At 36.9% G+C, this 21,833-nt stretch overlaps 1 protein-coding gene across 1 annotated transcript; it reads right to left on the bottom strand.

Annotated features, from left to right (window-relative positions):
* Positions 1 to 8,499: 8,499 nt before the first annotated feature.
* NAA11 (N-alpha-acetyltransferase 11, NatA catalytic subunit) lies at positions 8,500 to 19,764 on the bottom strand. The gene is made up of 2 exons (XM_004430871.3): positions 18,956 to 19,764; positions 8,500 to 11,578 (listed from the first exon to the last, which is right to left on the bottom strand). Exon 1 carries the CDS (start codon positions 19,658 to 19,660, stop codon positions 18,968 to 18,970), a length of 693 nt encoding a protein of 230 aa, XP_004430928.1. The 5' UTR covers positions 19,661 to 19,764; the 3' UTR covers positions 8,500 to 11,578; positions 18,956 to 18,967.
* Between the last annotated feature and the right edge of the window lie 2,069 nt (positions 19,765 to 21,833).

The following is a 21,833-nucleotide window of genomic DNA, read 5'->3' on the forward strand; positions in this document are numbered from 1 at the left end:
CTATCTGCTTCCAGACCTGTGGCTCATGGTGCACGTGCCTTTTGAGTTTGTGTTTTATTTTGGTTCACAAAGATGCTTATCTTACTACTGAGTCTGGCTAAGTTGTTTTGGTCATTCTTTTTGATATTTTATCCATCTTTGCTATATAGAGAGAGCAGAAAGAGTATGTCAATGAATGAACCCACTTTTAATCCTGAATTGATCCACCCACTATCTACTACTCAGTGGCTAAAGAATAAAGAGAAATATCTGAATATTTAAATATTTGTACTGTACTTATTGAACTTAAGAACTACTTTGACTGTTGGTATTCCTTGGGTATTGTATGTCCTCAGTCCCTTGTAGTTAGTTACTATTAAAATAAAAATTATTGTTTACAATAATATTGCATTTCCCTAATTTGGCAAATTTTACACTATATCATATATAAGACATTCTTGGTACTTGTTATATGGGGAAGTGATGAGTTAAAGTAATGACCTTAAATAGGGACAAAAGTAATGTTCTGGATTTTGGTTCAAAAACCCAACTACATTAATAGAGGACAGCAGAGATGTGGCTAAATGGCAGCACACATAGCAAGGACTTCTTAAGCATTTTAGGTGAATAAAAGTTCTATATGAATTATTAATATGAGTCTGCCAGAAAATCTAATTCAATTTAGGCACAAAAATAGAAATATGGTGAGGAGAAAAAGGTAGCTGGATATTCCCTCTCTGCTCTCTACAGGTCATGCTAAACAGGGACTATTACTTTCAGTTTCAGATGCCACACTTTAAAAGGAACAAATCTGGAGCTTATCTGGAGAGGAGAAATCAAATGTTAAAAATTTTGAAAACTATTATGAACAAGGAACATTTTAAGCAACTGACCTTTGAAGGACTTCATAAATGTCTTCAAATATTGCAAGGATAATAATATGAAAGGGAGATTAATCACATTCCCTGTGTCTCAAGAAGATAGAACTAGAATATGTTATATGCTGTCTAATTCTATAAAATTATAAAATTTTAGGAATTTCCTAAATATTAGAATTTTAAAAATAAATCCAGCTATCTTTTATTGTAATGAGTTTCCAGTCATTGGAGTTGTTCAAGTAAATGCTAATGGATATTATATTAGAGATTCATACCTTCAGTTGAATATTGGATCAATATTTTTTCCTTTGAGGTTCTACCATTTACCAAGTTATACCTCACTAGACTCATTCATTTTTATAAACCCTTGTCAACTCTATTCCCACATTATTTGCCAAATTCCCTTTCATTCGCTCTGCCTTTACAAATGTTGTTCTATCCCATTTTTATCCCTATTACTGTCTTTGCTTACCTAACCTTGTCTTGTCTTTAGATCTCAGCTCCAATGTCACTTCTTCCTGGAAGCCTTCTCGGTGTTTTCTGTGATAAGTCTATCTCCCCACTAAGTCATGAGCTCCTTAAGGTAAAAATACTATATATCCTGAGTATACCTACCACTCTGTACAGTGCTTGACACAGTGGTTAGATGAATGGATGAATTAATTAGTTGATTAAGATTTATTGTATCGTTCTAGCCTAAACAGAAACAAAACTTATGTCAGAATTTCTGCAAAAGGAGGCATATAGAAAGAAAGTGGTTAATGTCAAGTCGTATTATTTTTGGACCAGGAAGTAAAATAGCTGGTAAAACAACAAAAGGACAACAGAAAAAATTTAAATTGAAAAGAAAATCTGTAGAAGCATTATTTGAAAGGGAGAGAGAAAATATGTGCTTGTGAACAAATCATTTCACCTTTGTATATTACCTGTTTTCTATGGTTGATTCAACTCAAATATTCTTTGATTAGAATAATTTTGCATGAAGATTCAATTTTACTTATGATGTAAGAGGCTAGAACAATTTAGAGAGAAAATTCTATTTTATTGATATATTTCTAAAATATTCCATTCAATAGCACTTTACTTCTTTTGCAATGTGAAGGGCCTCTGTGTTCTATATTGGAAATATACAGGCCAAGTTTCTGTATGAATAATAAATCAATCCCTACTATGTTCTAGTTGGACGACTTTGCCCCTATGTAATCTTATGGATATGAAAGTATATATGGGAAGCGCCAAGATAATTGTTTTATGAAGGGAAACTAGTGTTCTCTCATGGCCTATAGCCTTTAAAAAGGATAAAAAGAAGAAGAAAAAAACCTTGTTAATGCATGCTTGCAAAACAATGGCAGTGATTTTCCTGGCTGAAGACTAAATTATTGTACATTATAGTGTGCATGTCTATGTTAAGTAGATTACTGTAGATCACTCCAAGAGGAGGTGGAGGGAAGACTACACTAACATTAGCTTCTGTGGTATTTGCAGGCTGTAAATTTCTTTAAATGATAGATGTAAAGATGGAAGACAGATGGATAGAGGAAAAGACAGAATCAGATACGGGATGAGTTAGTACTGCAGCCTGTGCTTCAGTGCTGTCTTATTACCACAAGGCTAGCAAGCATCAAAGTCCCCCACATCCCCACTCCCTCCCCCTGAAATGTACCGATTTATATGAAAATTAAGATTACAAATTAAAGCCTGGCTATCCTGGAGTTTTCCAGTTCATCAGCCATCCAATAAAAACGATGTCAAGCCTGTATGCATAATTCCCAGAAGATTACTTTGTCCTTACAGCTAAGCCCTGTCCCTGATATGAAAGATCTCTATCCACTTTTATTGAAATAAAGAACTAACATCATAATCCCAATATTGAGGTATAATCTTCATTATCTCCTGACCCTCTTGAGGTTCCCCCAATCTATATTACTTCAGATTTGTTTATTTGTAATCCTTATGTATTTACCTTTATTGAGATAGGATTAAAAACTGGAAAAAAAGCTCTAAAAAATCCTTATGATCTCACGATTGAGTTTCAATTCACCAACAATCAACTAATGTGTTAGACTGAGTTTTTTTTTTTAAAGTGATTCTTATAGTTGTATATTCTAAGCTTGAAAAGGCATTAATTGGTCCCCTGAGTGTCCCCATTTCATTAAATGAATTATTTCCAATCCAACCTGGTTTGTGAAATGATGGCAGCATCCTCTTTTCCTATTTATTAAAAAAGATGGGGGAGGGTTGTATGAACAGATAAACACAGATACAATCATCTAGAGTAACTTTTATCTCTTTTCTTAGGAAGTTTTGATTCATACCTATAGTTAATTACTGGTAAACCACAATCCCCCAACCTCTTTTCCCCCCCAAGAGGCTTGATGGCCTCTGGCTATGCCTCAGGCTGTTAACTACCAAACTAGTCATTAATGCTGGTCAAGATGATTTCTTGGAGATTATTGCTCATTTATTTTTTTAACAGACAAAACAGACTTTGTTCTGCACAAAGAATGAAATGGCACTTTAGCCATTTTTTTCCCTTTCAAAATCATAAAGAAACCCCTATGAAAAATACATTTTACTGTGGTATTTTTAGAACATTTCAAATATTATTTTAGTTTTATTTCCAAAGTGAAAACTGGGTTTGCAATGTCCTGTTTTTCATTGATAGTCATGCTTTCTTACTTTAAATGAATTTTTGCCATTATATTTGGAGAAACACATCTTGATTAAGAGATTTGATAAGTGTTCTTACTTGTACCTCTTATTTTTACCTTTTGTGCAAGGAAATGTTAGGATAATATTATTTGGCTTTTAGATTTGAAAACAGAGTAGAAATAGAAATACTTTACTATTGACATAAAACTGCACTGGGAGTGTTTTCTTCTTAAAACTGCACTGGGAGTGTTTTCTTCTTAAAATAACATTTATTGGGGCTGGCCCGGTGGTGCAAGTGGTTAAGTGCGCGCACTCCACTGCAGCGGCCTGGGGTTTGCCCGTTCAGATCCCGGGCGTGCACCGATGCACTGCTTGGCAAGCCATGCTGTGGCGGCGTCCCATATAAAGTAGAGGAAGATGGGCATGGATGTTAGCCCAGGGCCCGTCTTCCTCAGCAAAAAGGGGAGGATTGGCAGATGTTAGCTCAGGGCCGATCTTCCTCACAAAAAAATTTAAAAATAACATTTATTGTTTGATTGTAAAGGACTCTTGTTCTACCATTATTTGATACAAAGTGGGATTTGGAATAATTTTCATTTGCTCAATTATTCCTCATCTGTGAACACTTCTTTTCATTCATTCATGCTTTTACTCGAGCACCTGCTATTGTCTGGGCACACTTAGAGATAAATCAGAAGAGAATGGAGAAGAGAGTGGGCAGACAGAAACAGCTTATGATCGCTGAATAATCTTTTCGCATAAAATGATATTCAAACATAAAATCCTTATTGGAATTATTAGCCTTATTAAAATGGTTACTCATGAATTAGAAAGGAAGAAGCTGAAGCCAATATTTATTGTGCATCTAATATTTTCTGGATATTGGTCTGGGTAATTTACATGAATTTTCTTATTTAATCCTTACAACTTTACAGTCCTTATAGCAACCCCACAATTATTCCTATTTTATGGATGGAGAAAGTGACATGTTAAGACTGTTGAAGATACGGGAGAAAGAACTGGAGGAAAGATGCAGAAAGAAAGTTTTGGGGCTTCAAAGACAAACATTGCATACTTAGTACCCTATCCCTTCATTTGCTCATAGATAGCAAATGCATTTTTCCTTTCCTTTGAAAACTGTGACCCAAATGGCAGGACATGCCATGGAGTCTCAGTTTAGATCTTCCAAGAAACAAAATAAGAATGATCTTGATGAAGCAGGTTTATCCTATCAATCAGAGATTCATTTCAATTAAACATAAATATTCTTTAGAGGAGCAAGCCTGCCAATTATTAATAATTTGGTGTGAATTAAAAAACTTGCTTACTACCAGCTATGATGTAGGACTATCTATCTATCTATCTATCTATCTATCATCTATCTATCTATCTATCTATCTATCTATCTATCAATCATCCATCTATCATCTATGGGAAGTAGGAACAGAAGGGGAAAAGGAATCAAAAAAAGTGATATAAGAACGTGGGGTATTTTGAAAGAATTCTAGCCTAGGAGAAGGGTATACAACTTAAGCCAGAAAAGAATGATGAGAATACTGGGTATGAGGGATGAAAGAAGAAATCACGGTGAAAAAGTGAAAATTCATTTATGCCCTTGGCTTAGCCCAACCCTATCTGACCTAAGACAGTGTGTACCATGTCCTGGAAAAGGTTTATAATTTATAAAGCTTTGAATTCTCAGGGATAAGCTATGAATTACAGGGTGATTCTAAAAGCTTTACATTCTAAGATAAGCCACTATTATGCTTGTTCCTCATCAAAGACAGAAACTTCTGGTTTTTAGCAAAACTGACCCAAATGTTTTCCAATTAGAATTTTACTGGTGTACCAAAATTTAAGCTATAAATACAGCCTTTTTTCTTTATCCAGGGTGACCAATTATTCTGAAACTACTTCCTTTCATTGTACAAATAAAATTCTAATCAGTAATAAAAAACGATCTACAGTTTTTTTCTGGACAAGGATAAGAGAGGACCTAAAACAAATTTCATAAACAATCTTGGACTTTCTAACAGCTGACAGTTTCTTTCATTATTATACACTGTCACTCCTAAACTGATTTTCTAACTCTGAATTTAGATTTCTAGCATCAGCTGACAAATGACCATTTCAGGTCATTTCATGGTGCTATTAGCCTTTGAAGGGTTTAGTTTTGATAGAGTTGCCATCCTTATAAAGCAGGGCATATGCAATTGTTTAAATATTTCCAAAGCAGACAGGTGTGTCAGAGTACCACTCCAGGTATAATCTAAAATGTGTGAGCTTAACCACTCTGCAATGCTACCACCCATCAACGTGAGACAGTTGAGACAAAGATGCTAATCAATTAGGCACACAAAAGGTATGACACTTTAGCCTTAGATGCTTACTGGATAAACTAATCTACCCCCCTCCCAGACCTCCCAATTATAAGGAAGAGAATAAAATGAAAGAACATGTATGAAGTGCTGGAAAATATCCCATAGATCGTAGCTTTTCATCCCGAGGAGTACCTTACAAGGGATACACAGGCATGAGTCACTTTAAGGGACTCAAATCTGTATGCTCAACTTCCATATGTACATCTTCCTAGACTGATCTGCCTAGAGCACTTCTGTAGTGTTGGTTCTTCTTTCTCACCCTTCCTTCACACTCACCTTTCTGGCATTTTACAAAAGAAAAGTGTATCTCACTTACCAGGAATCTTACTAAGTAAGGCAAAGGAACAATCAGAAATATTTATTTCCTAGAAGCCTCCTTCTATTAGGAAGTCCATAATTTAAAAAAATTCTTTATAACATCTATTATTTAACAGTCAAACTTGAACTTCTGTACCTGCTTTCAGTAATAAAAGTATGGACTATGGGATTTAACACTTTGCTTAGGGCTCTGGTGATGGAAAATTAGCCAGATGATTGCCCTAAAGTACTACCATAGTTTACTGAAGTTTTCCAGTATGTGAAAACTTTGGTCAATTTCTTTTTTTGCATGATTTACTCAAAATCATGCAAATGGGAGAACAAGTACAGTTTGATTTACATGAATAATCTTATTGCATATGAATACTTAGGTCATAAAGAGCAAGACAGAAACAAATCCCTTTCCTTTTTAAATGAATAGTTGATTTGCTACATTTACAGGAATTCACTCCCTTCTTCATACTTCATCCCTTAAACTATCCACACACACGCACACATTCATCATTGCCAAAACACTGATTTTTTTCTGGATGGCTAGAGAGGAAAAAAAAATCGTTTTGCACCAGTTTGAATTTGGGGATAATCTCTGAAAGTAAAAATGTTAGCAATAACATTTGCACATCTTCTTACAAACTGCAATGCGGTTTTTCTTACACATCATTACAATAACATTACAAAACATTACAGTAACCCTGAGGGCATGGAAGTTATTTTTATCTCGATTTTATAATAAGAAAATTGATGTGCCAGAGGATAGTCGGGTAGTAATAAGCCCAACTAGAACTAAAATTTAAGTCTTTGGACTCCAAGGTCTGTGATTTCCCATTCTCTTAAACCACGTGTTGTAAAAATTGCTCAACTTGCTAAGGACTACTTGTTCTCTAGGTAAGCTTTTATGATATGCAGTTGAGGTGATAATCCCTCTCTGAAAGTGCAAAATCTATCTTAATTTTGGTTAGGAAAGCAATATATGTATGATTTATAATGAAAGGACTTTTTTTCAGAACGCCACAAAATTTAATTCCTATGTCCATATAAGGAAACATGGTGTTTAAATAACCCTTCAAGTGTGCCTCAAGGAAATGATCTGTGTCTTTTAACATTTCAAAGAAGCATTCATGTCTAGGAAAAAGTATAAAGAAGGACCTTGATAAGTTGCTTGGTCTCCTTCATTGGTTTCTGGCCGATTACTGTTAACAAAGTTCTAACTCAGAATGCCCAAACGATGATGGGATATGAGGAGCTAATGACACATGAGTAGAAGCACACGTGATTCCAGACTGGCCTGGTGTCTGGTTCTTGACTGGAAATTGCAATATTTGAGCTTTTGGTTCTGGAAACAAATTAAGACAATTTCAGTGTGATGTGTGAGTCTTCTCACTCTTCAAGCTTGTGCTATCTACCGCTACTGCCAAATTGTAGCTACTGTAGCTATTCTTTGCTTGACTAGAACTTGGAGAAAAAAAATGGAAGGATAAAACTAGGTTAACGTGTCCTAGTGAAAGCAGTGATGCGGGCAGATTGGGGGGCAAGTAATGACAAAAAAAATGCTCTAAAAATAACATACTGATATAATCACATTTATGTAAAATATATGTACAATCATATACATATATCAAATGATGACACTTATGTAAAATTCTATGTGTGTATATATTTTATTTTTTATTTCAGAGCAGTTTTAGGTCTACAGAAAAATGAACAGAAAGTACAGAGTTCTCTTATGTCACCTCAACCCTCCCCATATATTTATTTCATAATAAACAAAAATTTGTTATATCTTCTCTGAGTTTGTTGCTTCTTTGACAAATTAATGTAATCAGGAGAGTAACACCATGGAAAGCGCGCCCTTCAAATTAGCTTTATGAGGAATTCAACACCTTGTACTAGTCCGTGATTTTCAGATGGTAGTATGCAAGACAGTCACCTGGAGCCTCGTTAAAAATACAGGACTCTGCTTTTGTAAATCTGAGCTGGAGTCAAAGAAACTGCATTTTTAACATAGCACCTGATTTTTGATGCAATAGGTCCAGGAACTATACTTTGAGAAACCCTGGGCTAGAAACTCTTACCCTTGGATAGAAAATCTCTCATGAAAGTGTTTCCCACACCACCTCCACCCACATAAAGATCTGATGCTCCAATTAAAAAAAAAAAGAAAGGGGTGTTCATTTTCAAAGTCTATGTCAAATGTCAGCATGGAAAAAATTCTTAGTGTCTGAGGTAATATGTGGACCAGTGAGCACAACAAATTGAGCAATAGTTAAAAGTGAAAATTTTAAAAATCCCATATACTATTCACTGGTTTCCAAGTCAAAGATGAGGAAATATTAACATATCAAAGCATTCTAATATAATAGAAGATGTAATGTCGATTATTATCAATACATTTCATATAATGTATATATAAATTTCTTTGTACACATTTTGATGAAATATATCTGGAATTTTTATTGAAATTATTTGGTCATCGACTTCATGTGACAAAAGTCCAAAGACAAACAGGATTTGTGTGAGTGTGTATTTAAGAATAGGATTTTGAATTATTTAGGGTCTAATCCAAACTGACCTAAAGGCTAGTCACAGGTATTCTCAACTGCAGTTCCAGGGTTGGAGATGAGCTTTAAGACTCTTACTAGTCAAAGTGTGATGCCTAGACCAACAACACTGTCTAGGAACTAGTTAGAAATGCAGACACTCAGGCCCCACCCCAGACCTACTGACACAAAATCTGCATTTTTAACATGATCCCCCAGATGACTCATGTGCACGTAAAAATTTGAGAAAACTTCCTTTCACCTATTTCAGAGTCCTGATCCTTTCCAAATTTTCCCAGCTTTGGACCGACTTCCAGCACTACTCCCTACTTCTCCCACACATCCATGCACCCCATTATTTTTATTTTAGATGATCATCTCTTGCCCCTTGTTCTTATCTGCAAAGGAAAAATCACACAGATTCTAACTAGGTAACTCACAGGCTTCATTCACAAGTTTCTCTTGTTTAGCCAAAGAAAACCTTGCATCTTGATGATTAATACTTCTGAAAAATTTGTTGGCAGACCAGAGCCCACCCAGTAGTTTCTTTAAAGCTACACGTAAAGGAGGGCATGAGCGTCATTCTCTATAGCTAGTACAAAGGCATTCACCATGAACTGTTCTACATCCTCGCTTCAAAGCCTTGCTTTGGCCTCTCTAGGATTGTACTTAAGTAAAAAGCAGTCAGTCCATTAAAAAAAAAACAATAATTTGTCCTATGTAAAAAGAACAATGCTATTACAAAAAGCAGTATCATAGGCTCCCACAATTTCAGTGTTATAGAAAGCCACTGCTGCTGCTAAATCACCATTATTACCCTGGAACCACTTGGGAACATGCTAATTTATGCCCAAAGCAATATTAGTATTATTGCTTATTTTACTTTCATTATCTAAACAGGCACAGTCCAAACTAGGAGGTTGCTATAATTCTGCCTTCTCCTGGTATGAGCCTGGGAAAAAGGATATAACAACAACAAAGAACAGCGGCCAATAGTTTTAGTAATTAACACTGCCAAAGTCAGGTATCATTTCTTATTTTCCAATTCCTCCAATTCCTATCATCAAGTTACTAGAGACAGTAATGTGTCTGGTGCTGGGGAGAAATCATTCAGGTAAGCTGAGGCTACTCCTTCTGTTTCTCCATCTGCTAAGCTGTTAACACGAAGACATATTGACAAGGGCTCAAGGAAAACATGGAATATTTCATCAGTAAGATTATGCTGCCCTAGAGACAGATGTTAGAAAGCTGTAATATTTAAAAATAAAGAGAGAAACACATGCTTGAGGGGAAGGAATAAAATAGTTTTAGAGTTGGAAGAGAAAATTAAAAAGAAAAAAGGGAAAGATGGAAAGATAGATGAGAGGTTTGTACTGGCACAGGAAATGGAAAATCCTTATTGTGTAGGAAAAAAACTTTTATATCAGCCTCAGGCAATCATTTCCTAGTAGGTAGGCATTCTTAGAGTGCATTGGGGTAGATTTGTAAGAAGTGCTTAGCAGGGCTGATTATGATTACAGAGAACAGATTTATCTCTTGTCATCAGACGGTTAATGTCAGGGCTTTGCCTTAAAATCATATACACTAGTTTTCAGAAAAATTTAAACACAAGAAATGTTATATACTATGGTAATTCACATTCAGTGTATATAAAAACAACATTAAGTAATGATAACTGGATTTATCTGATGACTTCTACTACAGAGGTCAAAGCACTTTGTCTTCACTTATTTTTACTGGAGAAAAATAGTAAATGGAATTATAATGCTGGGTTATATAAATATTTACAAATGACATTTGGTTGCCATGTATTAAGTCAACACAACATTTTAAAACAGTAGATTCTCCTTTTTTGCTATAGTTTTCACACTTTTATAAATAAAATGCAAAGAGTATCAGTAGGAAAGTGAAAGGAACTTCAGCTTTGAATTCAAATAGACTTGGATTCAGATCGTAGACATTTACTTCCCTTCTTTGAGCTTCAGTTTCCTCATCTATAAAACAGGGATAATAATACCCACCTCCTACGGTTGCTGAGAGGGATTAAATATATTATTAATAAAGTCCCTAGCATTGTGCCTGAGCATTATAAGTACTCAATAAATGGCAAGTTATATCATTACAAAAAGACAAAAAACAAATTTACACAAACAAGCAGATTAGATCTAATTTAACTACTACATCTAATTAGATCTAATTTAACTACCAGTTGTCCTTTTCTTAAAATCTCCAAGTTCTGATTGCATAGTAGAAGCCCTTACTCACCACTTTCTCCCACTGGGAAGGAGAAGAATACCTCCTCAAGAAAGGGGAGGATATGACAGAGGATGAGTTCCCAGGGGAAGGAAGAGGAAACAGAATACTTCTACCAGAAAAGAGGAAGAAGGAAGAGGCAGGGGGCATGAGGTCTGACTTGATGGTCCTGACTACCCCCCAAGGATGAAAACTCAGATAAATAATGGCAAAAACTGAAAGCAGAGGAGCTTCAGGAGTTTGTCCTGCTTCCTGTTTGGCATTCTAGGAAGAGACAACCCTTTCAAGACAACCACATTCAACTTAGGACTACTACAAACAGAATAAAATGGCGACATGGTGTAAGTAGGCCAAAGAAGGTTCTGTGATGGCAGGCCTGAAACTTCCTTGGCTCCTTTGCAGCAGGCTCTCATGTCCAGGTATTTCTTCATGATCCCAGGAGGGTATGTGGAAGGTTGTTGTTGAGAGTGAGAAGCCATCGGGGTCACTGTGAAATGACCCCAGAGCTGATGCTGCAGAGTAGACAGGCTAAGCCAGGGCTCAGGGGGCAGATGCGCCTGAGACCCGAGGACCTGCAAGGCTGTTGAGAAATGAGAAGAGAGCAAGTGAGCAAGGGAGGGCTATAGGCTCTGATGACTCTCAAAGAATAAAATACTGGTTTAACCAAAAACAGACTTTAGCAGCAGATCAACAAGGTACTACTAGTAGCCAGTTTAGACTAGCTATATCTCCATGGATGCCAGTGAGAATTCAGATGGCAGCACAAAGATTCACAATGGATCTGGGGCTCTCTCTCCTCCCTGCCTTGAAGACACATCAACTTTTCCTGACACCTAAAAGCCATTTCTGCCAGAAAAAAGGGAAGGAGGGGGAACACTGAAAGACTGAGATCTACCCTAAAAATCCTATTTTAAACCTAAAGAAACCAAGATACTGTTGCTTGCCATTTTCAAATTCTATCCCATCCTACTCTACTCAAAAAGAAATTTATTTCAATTCTAAAGAAATGAAAGGCCTTTTTAGCTTTTGATAAACTAGATGCAATGTGTCCAATTCTGTAAGTCATATTTTCTTTCTGTGAGGCCTGGAAATGAAACCAAAAGGCTCATTATGTCTCTTTATTCCTAACTTAAAAGTGTCCTAATTACATTAGGTAATAGGAAGTAGTATGTTATACAAATTTTCTCTCCTTTCCTTTTTAAAATTTTGCATAAGTAATTTGGGAGATTCCTTCCTTCATTCACTCAGTCAATGAATATTTACTGACTACCTACCATGAATGAATAATGTGCCGGGAGTTAAGGAAACAAAGATAAATGAGACATGGACCCTATCCTTAATAAGGGAGAAAAGTTTATGTGATATGGGAATGGAATATATAAGTTAAAGAAAAGCTAGTGGAGTATTGCTGCCCATTACTGAATAATTGCAAATAAAACAAAACCAAACAACAACAGAACCCTACAACTGTAAAGACGCATTATCTTGTCCCATCTATCAAATGCACACAGCCGTAATCAGATAAAGGTTGACTGTGATGCATGGACCAGTTAGTTAAAAAGCATTTTTGTACAAAATCCTATTTACAGAAAAGTCGGTTTCCAGAATAACAACAGTAAATCAAGTTGTGGGACAGTCGGAGGCATTTAATACAAAATCTTATTTTTTTTAAAAAAGTATATTTGCGGTAATGGAAGAGTAGTAAGATGTGGGAGAATAGGTAAAGACCATCATCATTATCTTTTTCAATTTGTTTCAAATACTGTTAAGACAGGCATGCAGAAGAAGTTATATAAAGACCAAATATCATATATAGCTGTTTTAGTTTTCTCAGTAAATACTGTTTGATAATTTTAAGACATTAAATTTAAAAAGTCAAATAACATTGTAATAATTGTCCTAGTGTAGTTTGCTGCTTAAGGGTATAGAAATTTTTCATAAAGATTGCTTTTAAAATATGAATATTATAGCCCTGAATTTATTAGCTTATTAAGTTCAAATTTTTACATGACTAGAATTTCTTGAAGGTGGGCAATGGAAGCCTGAGAAATATGTTAATTGTTAAGATGACTTTATGAACACAAAAAGACTTTGACGGCTTTACTTTTTAAAAATATCCTATGATGTTCTGAGTATATTCATCTATAGAAATAGCATTGCAGAATGTTTTCAGAAAGGCTTTTCTCTGGCTCTTTGAACCATTGCCATTCACAGAATTTTTAATACCTTCTCTTCCTCACCTCTTCCATCACAAAGTCATTAGATTTTATAAACTGGAGCATAGAGGGAGTACACAATTTAGGAAAAACCTCTGCTTTTATCAGTTACCTCTGACAAAGTTGGTATTTCAGTCATTCTAAATGTACATCATACACTGATTGAAAAGTGACATTGTTAGAGATTACAAATAATTCAGCAAATGGTATCTATCTGATTAGTATTTCAGAACAATATTTTATCTCTTCCCAACCCCCTCTTTATCTTCATAGAGTGCAGTTACATTTGAAATCTATGGTTTCTGGCATATCTGGGGTAAGGTTATACTAGGAATTTACCAGACCTGTCAGTCTCTAACTTTCTTCTATATTTCATTATATCATTCCAATTATAATTAGTTGTCTGGTAAAATTAAGAACAGTCTATTTCAGTGAATGCTCATGTGAAGATTTAACAACTTTTTGTTAGGATGACAGCTTAGCGACAGAAAGAATAAACCAGAAAGAGAGAATCACTGAAGTAACCTTGGTTAACTCAATATTGCCAGCTCAATGGAAAAGTCTAAGATTTTGCATTTTTTTTCTTTTTTGTTATTAATCATCAAGCACATATTTCTTGTCAGGAGATAAGCATCAGTCTGATGGCATTCCTGCCTCAACTAGCATGTTTTGAACTGACCTGTCTTCATTGCTATGGCTCCCTAGAAACTTTGCCGTTGATGAGTATTGCTTCAGCTGAATGCTTTGACATTCAGCTTGTCAGTGAAAGCTATTTTAATCATTAAGATGCATCTCCCTTCCAAGATTGCAAACTGTTGCTGCTCATACCCAACATTCTATCATTTGATTACTGTGGAGAAAAAAAGAGCCTGAATGGTTACAATTACTACCGATTATATGGAGAGCTAAAATTTACAGAATATTTAACTGTGTGTGGGGTATTGTGCTAAGCAATTTACAGAGACTGTCTCATTTAATGCTCACCCTGGTGGAGTCTCACCACCTGAGTTTGCATCCCTGTTCTCCACTTACTATCCATATGACATGCAATTCTCATCTGTAAAATGGAGCCATAGTACCTACTTCAGAGGGATATCATGAGGATTAAATGAGACAATTCGTACACAGTCCTTAGAACAGTACCTGTAACATAGTGAGTTCTCACAGTGTTAGTGGTCATTTTTATTACCATTTTGTAGATGAAGACACCCAATCTCCCTCACTAAGTGCCCTACTCACTATCACTTCTAACTTGAACTGTCTCTGTTGCCCAGACCCAAAAGAAGAGATAAGGGAAAATGAAAAGGTATTTCTTTCAGGACTTTATTCCGTAGGTATCTGAATTCTAGCTCCACAGGAAGGAGCGCCACAATTGTGGCAGGATAATACTTTTGCAGTATTAACCTTTTTAATTTTTTTCCTGTTCTCTCTTTCTTCACAGTAGCCTTTTCCCATTCAGGCAGCTAGGCTCATATTCTAGTGAATCCCTGATGAATGGGATGGAAGTGAGGAATGGTAACTGAAACTTTAGACAGTTTGGGGGATTTCCGAGTAGAGGGGTCATTTCTCCCAGGTTTTAATGAGGGGCATAAAGGCAGCAAGGTGGCAGAATCCCAGTTTCCCGTGCCCGGGTTTGTGCAAGAACAGAAGACATATGTGCCATGTGACTAAGCAGACAGTCCTAAAAAGCCTCTCCTGTGCCATGTTATGGAGATGGAGCAGCAGAATGATCCCAAACTCCTAGCTGGGCAGAACTTCTTATAGTCCAGAGCACTACTAGAATGCTGCCCATTGTTGCAGAAACTATGCTGTGTGGTTACCAGAACTCATTCCTTTTCCTCCTGGGCACACAGCTAAACTACCTTTCCTAGTCTCCCCTGCAGTTAGGTGGTAAAATGGGACTGACTTAAAACACATATGAACCTCTATGTGCATTCTCCTCCCTTATCTGCAAGCTGAATGTCTATGAGCCAGCTAAGTAAACACGATTCTAGAAAATGGCAGAGTCATTGAATCAGTGGTTCTTAACCTGGGATCCATTAGTAGAATTTAGGAGAACCATGACTTTGGATTTGGAACAAAAAAAATTCTGTATTTTCGCTAACCTCTAACTGAGCTTTAGCATTTCCTTCGATTATGAATGTAGGCACCAATGCATAGCAGAATTAGCAATACTTGTGACTCTGTCACCAATAAAAGTCACGTATTTTCATATTATATTACAGCTGTTGAAAGTATCTCAAAATATTTACACTCAAATTTTCTTTGAAGTAATTATTAGACCCACTGCTATATTTTTTATTTCAAATACTAATAAAAAGGTACATATATAACATAAATGTATTTAAAAATAGTTTGATAACTATATTTCACTAAAATTGGTTTCCTTTGTAATCCTATATGATTTTTATGCCTTTTAAAAACAATTTTCTGAGAAGGGGTCCTTAGGTTTCACCAGATTGCCAAAGGCGGCTGTGGAACAAAACAAATTAAGAACATCTGTTCTAGATGTGTTCCTTGGACTTCATGGAGCAGGGCTCCTCTTCTCCTCTCCCCACCACAACCCACCACGCTGCTGACCCACACTGAACTGTGATGTGAGAAATAAGCTCTTATTGTGTTAAGTTATCGAGAATTGGAGGTTATTTATTTATTTATTTATTTTTAGTGAGGAAGATTCACTCTGTGCTAACATCTGTTGCCAATCTTCCTCTTTTTTTTTTTTGCTTGAGGAAGATAGCCCTGCGCTAACATCCATTCTAGTCTTCCTCTATTTTGTATGTGGGTTGCCACCACAGCATGGTTTGACAAGTGGTGTAGGTCTGCACCTGGGATCCAAACCCACAAACCCAGGCCGATAAAGCAGAGCACGCTGGACTCAACCACGATGCCAAAGGGCTGGCCCCAGGAGGTTATTTTTTAAAACAGTTAGCCTACACAGACTAACACCCTTGCTACCAAAATGGCCCAAACAGGGCAGAGAGCACCTGAGACCTGAAAAGGTCTCTGGTTGGAAAGGACCCAGAAGTGAATAATGGGGACAAAAGATTAGATGGAGCCAATGAAGATGTCTCAGCAGATATCAACTGAGACATCTGTCTGAGATTTATAACCACCACACAATAATTTTCTTATTTCTTATTTTCTTTTCCCCTACTAGAGCCGCAGTTATTTTTATTTCTCATAGTAGATATTAAGTGCATTAGAATTCATCAAATTTCATATATTTATATATATATTTATTGTTTTAAAGCAATCTCCAATTAGCTCTGTTCTACTTAAAATCCTTCTCAGCTAGAGTATAACAACTGAAGGAAGCCAATAACCACAAAGATGAGATCAATATTACATAAGTCCTTCTATAAAGGAATTTAAAAGTTGGTAGTTTTTTTTTTTTTCTTTGTGAGAAAGATCGGCCCTGAGCTAACATCTGCCAATCCTTCTCTTTTTGCTGAGCAAGACTGGTGCTGGGCTAACATCCATGCTCATCTTCCTCCACTTTATATGGGACGCCGCCACAGCATGGCTTGACAAGTGGTGCATTGATGTGCCCCAGGGATCCGAACCCTGCCGCCACAGCATGGCTTGACAAGTGGTGCATTGATGTGCCTCAGGAATCCGAACCGGCGAACCCCGGGCTTCCGCAGTGGAGCATGCACACTTAACCGCTAGCGCCACCTGGCCAGCCCCGAAAGTTGGTAGTTTTTTGTAAAGGCTTATTGATTTAAATAAAATAGCCTTGATAGAGCCCTGCAGGGTTTTCAAAGCAGATGTAAATTTGACAATACTTCTCTCATGGCATTAAGTTTTGCCTAATTTTACCTTCTCTTTTACACTGTTCTGCTGCCTTTATCTTAACCTTAGACCAAATGAATCAATCACTGTGAAACCTTCAGGTTATTAAAAGCCAGATGCAAAGAATCCTCTGAGGATAGACTCTTTCTAAAATCAATGAATTTACTACATCAAAATTTTTATACTCTATGTAAAATCGATGAATTTACTATGTCTAAATTTTTATACTCTATGCAACTATGAGTGAAAATGAAATGGGGTTACTGTGCTATAGTTTGGGTTTCAGCATTAAAATGTATAAAAAATTCAATTCATGTATTCCTAAACGCTACATAATGTAAACATCAGCCTGTCCTGATCACTGTTGTATACCAAGCTCCAAGCCTCATGCCTGTCAAATAAAAATTTTTATGAATGAGTAAATTAATCAAACAGCATTTATTTTAATTATATGCAGTGTATGTCACTCATGCCTGGAGTTTGTCATGAGAAAGTTGTTACCTTTTTCACATGTAAGGGTAAGCTGACTAGGTTTAGAAGTCAAAGCTTCTAAATTGACAGCAGCTCTTTTACCCTTGAATTTCTTAAGGTGTTCCAAAGTTCCTTGATGGAAATTAATTTCCATAGTAGTCTTTAAACTACTTTTTAGTGGCTGCTTAGTATTAGTGTGTATTGGGAAGTATAATACTTGTTTTTGTTCTTTGACTATTCATGTTAATTTTCACACATTCAAAAGACTAAAGAATAGCATAATGAACCCCACAAGTACCCATTACTGAACTTCAACAATAATCATATGTTGCCATTTTTATTTTATCTATTTCCCCCTCCTCAACCTTTTTATTTTTCTCGTTTTTTTGCTGCAGTATTTTAAAGTAAATCCTAGGCCTCATATTATTGCACCTCTAATTTTTTCAGTATGTATCTCTAATGGATAAGGACTTTTTTTTAACATAATACTACAGCACCATTTAGTTCACTTAACAAAATTATCAACAATTCCTGAACAGCATACAGCCCGTGTTCAAATTTTGCCTGGTTGTCTCAAAATGTCTTATATTTGGCTTGTTTAAATTAGGATCCAAACAATATCCAGAATAATTGCATTTGGTAAATATCTCTCTCAAGGCTGTTAAAATTGCTCCTCCCTTTTTTTAAAATGACATTTATTTGTTGAGGAAACCAGGTCATCTGTTCTGTAGAAACTTTCTCATTCTGGATTTGGCTGATTGCATCATGGTATAGTTCAAAATTTCCCTCTATTTTTAATAAAGATGTTAGATAGATCTAGAGCCTTGTTTGGATTCAAGACAAATTATATACACACACATGCACACACATATATATAAATTATATGTATAAAATTTTCTTTTGGCAAAAATATTTCACAGGTGTTACTGTGCACTTTCTGTTGCATTAGGAGGCACATAATATTTTTCTCCCTTTTAGTGATGTTACACTTCACCAGTGACTTCAAGTGTTGTCAGTCTCATACATCATTACAGTGCTCCAACTTGCACCTAACAGTATTAGCCATTGATGACAGTTAGCTAGATCTATTATTTCATCAAAAGTTGCAAAATGGTGATTTGATAATTCTATCCTTGTTTCTGCATTTATTAGCTGTAATTCTATAATGAAGAAATTTCTTTCAACTATGTGGATACCCTAAAATATAATTCATACCAAAAAGGCAGGATAAATGCTCGTTTCTTTTACTTAATTTAATCTACTTTCAGTATATAAATTGGAGTCCTATTAACTCCCAATAGTGAGCAATGAGTTTCCCCCAATCCATTCCACACTCCTCCCCCAGGTCACCAGGCAGTTTTCACTGTGCACCCCAGCAGGGCCACAATGGGATAGGACAGGATGGGACTGGGCAGGCCAAGGTATGGTGCAGGGATTTAGGGTAGGAAGGGGCTGGGTCAGGGAAGAGACAATACCTTAAGCAGGCTCTAGGAGGTGGAATCAGAGTCTTCTGAGCTGTCCTGGACATCGGTGCTCTCCGGGGACTCGCTGGGTTCCTTGTTGTCACTCCCACTATCGTCAGTGGCCTGGATCTTCTCCTTCTGACAGGCCTCTTCGGAACCAGGACGTGTGCTGCCCTGGGTCTCCTGGTTCTCCCTGGAGCCCAGCACCACATACCCGCCCTTCTTCAGCTCCAGCTGCCTTCTGAGCTCCTCTGCCATCTGCACGAGGTCCCGCTTCATAGCATAAGCATCTTCCCCATCTGCATAGTATTTGGGTTCCACCTCACTGACCTGAAAGTTGAGGGTGTTAGAATAGAGGTGCAAGGCTGCCCGGTTACTCTTCCTGACGTGCAGGGACACGTACTTGGCGCTAAAGTTCTCTATCATGGCCCGGGAGGCCTGGTCCATCAGCTTCTGGGCCAGGCCGAGGCGCCGGTGAGAACGCTTCACGGCCAGTGAGGTGATATGTCCGTGGGGGACGTCGTCTGGGTCCTCCTCCATTTTGGCCAGGACGTAGCCCACGATCTTCCCGTCCTCGTCCTCAGCGATATAAGAGAGCTGGGGCCAGGAAAGGCCGTGGTAGAAATAGTATTTCATCTGGTAGTTCTCGGGAAGGCAAAGGAGGTTGCAGTGCTGCATGTTCATCAGGTCGTCCGGCCGAGCATTGCGGATGTTCATAACGGCGGCGGGGAGCGAGCCGGCTGGGACGGCGGTGACCGGGAAACAGGCTACTGCCAAGCGAAAGGGACACTGCCTCGAGGGCTCGAGTCCACAGCGCCCGAAGCCGCCGGGCTGGACGGCGGGAAGGCGGGAGGCGGAAGGGGCGGTGCTTGGATGCGGCTTCCGGAAGTGCGCCACCTAGGTCCAACCAATGGAGTTTTCATGGCATTGTGCGTGCGCGCGCAGGGCTTAGAAAGTGGGGGAGTGGCGTTTGTTATGATCTCTTTGGCTTTAGATGTTTCATCCTTTGCTGTCATTGTTCATCTATTTGTTTCAATTTAACTTTTTAATTTAGATACATGTGGATAAATTTTCACGAACTGAATAAACCCATGTAACCAGACTGTAGATTAAGAGCCAGAATATTACACGCACGCTAGAAGCCTGCCCTCGTGTCCTTTTCCGGTGCCCCCTGCCCCCATATCCCGAGAGTAACTATCACCTAAACTTGCAACAATCTTTATATAAATGGAATCATAGTGCATACACTCTTTTTCTTTTTTTTCCACTCAATATTTGTTTCATCTATCTTGTGTGTAGTTGAGACGTCTTCATACTCTTTTCTGTTTGATATTTCATTGCCTAAATATATCACAATTTATTCTTCCGTTCTCTCCATGGCCATTTGTATTATTTTCAGTTTGGGAATAGTATGGATAGTATAGCTAAATGTTTTAGAACATGTCTGTTGTTGACACCTGCATATTTACCCAGGATTAGAATTACTGGGTCAGAAGATATTATGATGTTAAACTTTTATAAATACTGCCTAGCAGTTTTCCAAAGTGTTGCTCTACATTCTCATCAACATTTTGTTATTTCCTCCTCTTTTTCATTTTAGCTATTCTTGTGTGTGGTTGGTGGTATTACACTGTGGTTTTATTTTGTATTTCCCTGATGACTAATGAAGTTGAGCACCATTTTTACATGCTTATTAGCCATTCAATGTTCTTTATTGTGAAGTGGTTGTTCATATCTTTTATTCATTTTTCTATTGGGTTGTGTGTCTTTTTCTCTTTAATGTTGAAGAGTTTTTTAGAAAAATATATTCTGGATATGAATCCTTTGTCAGAAATATTTATACTGAATAGCATCCTACTCCATCGGTTGATTTTTCACTCTATTAATGGTGATTTTTTGACACCAAGTAGGAATTTTAATATAGTCCAAATTTTCCAGTTTTTAAATTTCATGGTTAGTGCTTTTTGTGTCCTGTTTAAGAACTCTTTGCCTACTCCAGTGTCACAGAGACGTTCTTCTATGTTTTTTTCCTGAAAACTTTATTGTTTTACATTTAGATGTTTAGATCTGCAATCCACTGGAATTTATTTTTGTGTGTGTTATGAGATAGAGGTTCAGCTATTTTTTTACTATATGAATATTCTATTCATCTAGCACCATTTATTGAAAACAATCATCCTTTCTCCACTGTATTGCCTTGTTGCCTTTGTCATAAATCCTATATTGCATTTCTAGATACATTTTAAAAATTTTATGCCATCTTGATAAAGCAAAATTTGGAGTATTTCTTTAATAGTGGAGAAAAGTCACATTTTATTAACGGCACTTGCACATAAGCTGACTATACCCCCTAGAATTACCTATATATCTGGAAAAATCTTCTTTTCCAGTTTCCTAGCATATCATTACCTGGAGACTCAAACACCAAAATTTACTCTATTGTAATCAGGTAGTCTCTTTTATTATGTCATTAGCCAGGTCATGATTATACTCTGACTCATCTAGAATATGTGTGCAGCATTGTTTCCAATGAAGGTACACACTCCTTTGCTAGCTAAAATAGTCTAGAGCCATGTGATTTGTGAAACATGGCTTGAATAGCCACTATTTTTTGTTGTAATTTAACAATTAGCTGTGTTTTTATTAATATGTTTTAAGATTTTAGCTCCTTGATGTTTTGATCGACTCTGTACATTGGAAAAGTTCTTTTCTAGTGCTATTCCCATTCAGAAATTTCTCTTTTATGTTATAGCTCACTCTGTGGACAGGGATATGTGCTTTGAGATGATATAGCTCTAAAAGATAATCCAGAAGATTATGATTGATTCTTCTTAAAAAAAGCACGTACTACCAGAATTTGAGTTCACAGAATTTGAGTCACAGAATGTAA

The sequence above is a fragment of the Ceratotherium simum genome, chromosome 8 (assembly GCF_057802395.1).
Source record: "Ceratotherium simum simum isolate JZ-2026a chromosome 8, ASM5780239v1, whole genome shotgun sequence".
Lineage (NCBI taxonomy): Eukaryota > Metazoa > Chordata > Mammalia > Perissodactyla > Rhinocerotidae > Ceratotherium > Ceratotherium simum.